Source organism: Rutidosis leptorrhynchoides, chromosome 2 (assembly GCF_046630445.1).
Source record: "Rutidosis leptorrhynchoides isolate AG116_Rl617_1_P2 chromosome 2, CSIRO_AGI_Rlap_v1, whole genome shotgun sequence".
Taxonomy (NCBI): Eukaryota; Viridiplantae; Streptophyta; class Magnoliopsida; order Asterales; family Asteraceae; genus Rutidosis; species Rutidosis leptorrhynchoides.
The window spans coordinates 30,127,244-30,134,098 of record NC_092334.1 but is presented as its reverse complement, the minus strand read 5'-3'; the positions used below and the strand labels follow the sequence as shown (position 1 = coordinate 30,134,098).

At 32.6% G+C, this 6,855-nt stretch overlaps 1 protein-coding gene across 1 annotated transcript; it reads left to right on the top strand.

Annotated features, from left to right (window-relative positions):
- The first annotated feature begins 1,503 nt into the window (after window positions 1-1,503).
- LOC139890673 (plant intracellular Ras-group-related LRR protein 6-like) lies at window positions 1,504-4,182 on the top strand. The gene is made up of 3 exons (XM_071873578.1): window positions 1,504-1,867; window positions 2,965-3,134; window positions 3,248-4,182. The coding sequence occupies exons 1-3, from the start codon at window positions 1,646-1,648 to the stop codon at window positions 3,933-3,935; spliced, it is 1,080 nt and encodes a 359-aa protein (XP_071729679.1). The 5' UTR covers window positions 1,504-1,645; the 3' UTR covers window positions 3,936-4,182.
- Window positions 4,183-6,855: the final 2,673 nt, after the last annotated feature.

The window sequence follows — 6,855 nt, the reverse complement described above, 5'->3', positions numbered from 1 at the left end:
TTTTGAAACAAGATGAGATTTCTATTCCTCCAAATTATGTAGCCACAAATTCACTCGATAGTTTGCCATAATTTCGATTTTGTGTTCGGATTGCTTTAGTCTTTAACTCCTATGAACAAATCTTCTAAACTTACAGGATCCATATTACCCAAATTCCACCATCTATAGATTATGTCCCATAAGTCTTTTGCAAACGAACAACTTAGGAGAATGTGTTCTATCAATTCAATGTCATCATCACAAACGGGACATCTTAGAGAATTTAGATCAATGCCTCTTTTATTCAACTTGATACGGGTCGGTAGTCTTCTTGAGTGCACGTCAAATGAATATACCAATTTTTTGACGGACTAGATTATTTTTCATTGTTTCTTCAGCAACAATAGGTCGATGTATGATTTTTTCGTTGATAAGGTCCGTGAGATATGATTTGGAGAATGACCCATTCGTTTAAAGATTACATGCATGACCATGCATCAGATCCTCTAAACAAATTAGAAGTTATTTAGTAGGCTTTTTAGGGTATCAAATTCAGCTAGTGATCTTCCAGTTATAAGATGCGTGTTTGCTCACGGGCAGTGGGTATATGTGGACCACTGACATGGTTGAAAAGGTTAACAAGTTGATGGGTACACGGGCCCCGACGGGGAAAAAAAATCATGTTGGCAGTGTCGCATATATAAGGGTTTCTACCGATCACAAGCAAGTGTCATTCTCATAGAAATAACAACTCGTAAGAATAAGCGATCCTTATAGTTTACACAATTTACATAAAATTACGATTAATATTGCATCATTAAAAAATCACTTTAATATAATTACAATATAACTCATTTTTAAGTCCCGCAGAAACGCGTGTTATAATCTAGTAATTTTATATTTCAAAGCTTTTACAATGGTTTTATGCTTCTCATTTCAAGTTCACCATATATAGTTTAATAAGTTTGGTGCGTTTGATTCCTCTAAACTGAATGATCCAACATTGAATGTCAAATCATTCACCATTAACCACGTTTGTTTCTGATCTTTTAATGACATATGATATTGAACATTTCAACATTAATTGCTAAATCATTTCAAGTTAAAATATTCTTTTAACCATTAAACACATATATTTAATTTATATTAAAACATTTATAAAAAACTATATTACGGAGTATTTTTATTCAAAGTTTATAAATAAAGGTAATTATATGTCATTCAAATTCTTTATTAAACTGATCATCAAATATATTATTATCATGTAAAATTTTTAAATCATTAAAATTATGAACAATTTAGCTGTTATTATTCAGTTTTAATTCGTTTATTAGAAATGGAAAATTAAACAGTAAAAGCCACCGATCGACGCTCTAGAATTTACTATAGTACTTTCAGCCAAAAGTTTTCATAAAAAAAATCATTAACTAATTCCATCATGTCCTCATCCGTACATCTCTCCCGCCCTTTAAATTCCACTATAATCTCTCCACTTTAGTCTCATTCAACACAAAAAACTCAATATTTCTCTCTCCCTCTATCTCTCATACACACGTTCTGAGTGTTTTTTTGAATATTGAAGTTTTGTAGAGAAATATATACTACTGTATATAATATTATAATATATAATACGGAGTATATATTTTTTTTTATATAAGTGTGATATATGATGATGGTTAATGGTGATCATCATGGAATGATGAAGGTTGAGTGTTCAAAGTCAAAAAGAAAACATGCTGAAAGCAATGAGAAAAAAGAAAATAATAATGTAATATTAATGCATGAAGTTGTGGATTTGAGTAAAATGTCTTTAGACACTCTTCCATCAACTTACAATCTCAATTTAGGGATTATTTATAAACTGGATATTTCCAACAACAATCTCCAGGTATATCTATGTGTGTGTATCCCCCTCTCGATCATTTAATTTTCAAATCAGATATTTCATATTTTTATTATTTTTATGAACTTTTGATATGATATGATATACTCCGTATGATAAATGATATGGAATGATTGTATGTTGTTGCTGTTTTCCTCTTTCAGTCTCAATTTTGTAAAAAAACATTTTATTGCTGAAAACAACTTCATGTGGTGTCCAGTTTTTAACATGGTAGTCAAATTAAAACACCAATGTACACACTTCAATTTTGCCATAAAAATGAATAAAAAAAATCATATGGAAATAGTATAATTTGTTTATTACAATTAGTAAAACCTGATTAAGTTTGAATTGTTTAAAATTAATCAATTATAGGCCAAATTAAGCTAATTGCCTTTTCAAATTTCTAAAGACCAACATTTGAAGATTATATCGGGAGTCACTATCTTTAAGATTTTATTTTTGGAAGATTGGTAAATTAGTCATCCCATATTCATATTCATATGTTAACTCATTTGGAAGATGGAAAAGAACACAAATACTTTTGTATTTATTAAATTAACATCATTTATGATATTTTATTTTTTCTGTGTTTTTTTTTTATTTATTATTTTTTTTTTTAAACATTTTTGTGATTATTTTTTTATTCAAATTTAATATGTACGAATTCACCTAGTATTTATGAATTTGAAGGACTAACAAAATTATTTTTAATTTTAAGTGAAAAACTGAAATAAAACAATCATATCTCTAATATTTATTTCATGCAAGTTGGCTACACATGTTGCATATTATGACTGACTACTTGTATCAACAATATTTGTAAGTGATTTAAGATGATTATTAATTAGTTGTTAGTTGTTACTAAATTACATGAATATATAATATACTCCGTAGTTGTTATTTTCATCTCCTCCATGTTGGCATAAATATCTGAAACCAAGAAGTTGACTTTTAATCGTTTATGACAGTGAAAAAGACAATATTGTCAATTTAATGTAACTTATATATTTAACTAATATTTATATATTTATATTTATATTTATATTTATAATTTGTCTTTATCTCAAATTTTTAAATATTGGATGCATGGTGTATTACAGGTAATTCCAGAGTCATTAACAGCAAGACTTTTAAATGTAGGGGTGTTGGATGTACATTCAAATCAACTCAAAAAGCTTCCAAATTCAATTGGTTGCTTGTCAAAACTCAAGACCCTCAACATATCTGGAAATCATCTTCAGTCCCTCCCAAAAACAATTGAAAATTGCAGGTTTATTCTTGTAACAGATAGATTATTACGTCATTTATTTATTTATCTATATCTATATCTATATTTATAATATAAAAAAGTCATTGACATATTTTATTTTCTGAAAATTGTAGAGCCTTAGAAGATTTAAATGCGAATTTCAATCAACTGATCAAATTACCGGACACTATTGGATTCGAACTCATCAACCTTAAGAAATTATCAGTTAACTCAAACAAGCTATCGTTCCTACCGTCATCCACCTCACACTTAACCAACTTACGTCACCTTGACGCTCGTCTTAACCACCTACGCTCCCTCCCCGGCGACCTTGAAAATCTAGTCAACCTCGAGATTCTCAATATAAGTCAAAACTTCCAAGACCTTGATGCTTTACCTTATTCCATAGGTGTCCTTTTTTCTCTTGTTGAATTGGATGTTAGTTACAACAAGATTAGTATCTTACCGGAATCAATGGGTTGCTTAAGACGACTTAGAAAGCTTAATGTGGAAGGTAATCCATTAGTGTCTCCACCACCAGAGGTGGTGGAGCTAGGTTTACACGTGATAAAAAAGTATCTTAGCGAGAAGATGAATGGGGCCCATCAAAACGTTCCAAAGAAGACGTCTTGGATTGGGAAACTTAAAAAATGTAGCACGTTTAATGGGAACCGCGTGGCTCGAGTTAGTAGAGAAGGGAGAGAAGAATATATGATGTCCGGTGACCGGACTATTGATGGGCTTGCTTCTCCGAGGTATATGGGCATGTTTTCGCCTCGACGAATCTTCTCTCCTAAACGCTACTTCACTATGAAGTTCTAAGTTTCTATATAGCATTATGATTAATCTTTTTATGGGTGAAAATAAAGACTAGTTACCTAGTGGTTAAACAATATACTGTATCTTGCATGTGCATTGTGAATAAGCATGGCGAGTTGAACTTCTTTTCATTTTTTCCTTTTGTTCTTCAATGTTTGTAATTTCAGATCATGTAAAGGTTTGATTTTTTTTTTCTTTCTTTTATTAACCCTTATATACTAAAGGTCCATGGCTAAATGTGTAGTTTCAATTGATTCGGATTGTTTTTTTTTTTTTTTTTTTTGAAGAGCAAGTGAAACATTTATATTAAAAATCACGAAACATTACAAGGTTTTGGTGCAAGCACCATAAGAACAGACGACAATACACGAGGGTTGCAAAGAGTGCAAACCCGAGAGCTTAAAATTTTTTTACATAAAAGCTGATTTACAAAGTAAGATAAATCTTTGGGTTGTTTATCCAGTCTAACCAAGATAATGTGTGCTTCGGTTTTGCTCGAAGCGATATCCACTCGAAAGATTTGGCTTGTATTTCATTTAAAGCCACCGGAGTGATCCACATCTTCCCACGAAAAACGAGATTGTTCCTATTTTTCGTGTACACTACAACCGGTCCCTTAAATTTGGCTCAATTTACACAACAGCCCCTCAAGTTTACACTTTTTCAGGGATAGAAAGTGTAAACATATAATTTTATTAAAATAAAATAAACTAATTCTCCCCGAATTTATAACGGGTCCTATCTTCTCGCTCGGTGCGAGTTAAATTTTTCCAAGACCACCGTTCAACTCGAAAAAGTCTCACGAACCCAACGGGACTAACTATACGCGAAATGGACACTTTTTAAAAAACGCTTAACACAACGACAGCCCGTATCTTTCTGTTCGCCGCAAGTTAAATTTTCCCGACAGCACCGTTACACTCGAAATTTTTTATGAACAAAACGAAACTAACTACGTTCGAAACGAACATTTTTTTAAAAAAACGCTTAAGACAACGACATCTAAAACAGCGCTTAAGACATGAGTCGTTTTCCCCTCTGTAAATACACGACGCTACGTTAAATATGAATACACAGGCCGAAAGCCCCCGCCGCATCGCGCGGGCTGGATCGGACTAGTTTATGTATAAACTTCAATCAACTTTTATTGGTTACTATAAAGTTGTTGGTGTAAACAATTTAACATGAGATTTATAACAAGCATGCAACAAGGTCAGCATCATACCCCGAACCATAATCTCATTAATTCCAGGCATTTAATCAAGATTAAGCCACAAAGTCGATTATCAAGGACCAAATGAGAAAGTAGGATAGCTTATTGGGCTAATGTGATTGTGGCTTCAAAATGTAGCGACATGGTTTTAGACTTGTGCGCCTGTATATATTCAAACGTAAACTTATTAATGTTAAAATTTGAACCCACAAACTATTGGTTTATTGGATGGTAGACTAAAATGTCAAAATTTGCAACCTTTGGTTAGTGGACCAAGTTGTAATCATGTTGATATTGACAATTTAGTGAACATAACATTTGGTTAGTGGACCAACTTGATATTGATAAAATAAATCGGACTAGCCGACTAGGTGCTCATTTAGTCATTTTCCTTTCTTTTCCCTGTTTCAGTTTTTTGTTCTGACTATTTTATTATTATAGCTAGAGAAGCCAAACTGGACTTCGAATGACGGCTCAACTTAAATATGTGAACCGATTCAACTCCATAACCAATTCATTTACAACTATTCCAATTTTATATAGCTCAAACTTCAAATATTGTCCAAGTTGAATGCGCATACTGAACAACCTTGCAACTTTTGCCATCATGGCAGATGACATCATGGACCCAAATCCAGTTGATTCCAATCCGAGGCATCACAAAATGGAATGAAATTATTTGGCTAACGTAATGGTGGCTTAGGAACGTATTGATATGGATTTGGAAGCTTTGAACATGAGACTATTCATTTAGACGTTTTTGAATACATACCCAAGAAACGTTCAATTTTTATTTATTTATTTATTATTATTGTTTTTGAAAACGTGACATTTGCCACCATACACTTGCAAACCAATTCCTATCCAAACCAGGTTCAAGTACTACTAAATTCATTGAATGCGCAAAGGTCAACATTATTTCGTTTACGTGCTCGTTAGTTTAAGATCCACTTCAGCTGATCGTTGGACAGGCTTGGTAGGGATCCTTTCCAGCTGGTTAGAATGGGACAGTTAGATGGTAGCATCATTTCGTTCAGGTGATCGTTAGTTTAGGCTCAGATACCTCTGTCATGTTTTCATGAGTTAGTTTGTCAACATTATCTTTACTCATTTGAACTTTAAGAGACATTAGATCATCCCACCCATCTTCACTCTCGGTACGAAACAAAAGTATCATGTATTCACTAATTGTGGCCTAGTGGGATCGACTACGCAATATTTCACAAGTTGAGAGCCTTAATGGGATTCAAGATTGTTGGAAACAAGAAGGAATTTCATAAGCAAAATCTGTGCAATGACCTTTCAGCATATATACCCGGGGACTTTTTTGCTCCGTTGGTCCTTCAATTATACACGAAATTGCAATCCGAGTCCCTTAAGTTTTTTTTGGATTTTCGAGTCCTTAAAATTGCAAAATTTTGCAATCCGAGTCCCTCCGTCAGTTTGCCGTCTAAATTAGCCGTTAACCCTTGACATGTGCCATGCATGTGAGGGTAAAATCGTCTTTTTATTCTTTTCTTCTACTTTTTTGCTCCGTTGGTCCTTCGTTTATAGACAAATTTTCAATCCGAGTCCCTAAGTAGTTTTTTTTTTTTTTTTTTTTTTTTTTTTTTTATATGAATGGCCAAGCATAATTTTACGAAAAATTGAAGATTGAAGAATACCTCAATGAAACAAAAAATTTGGCGAACTTTCATATGATAATTTTAC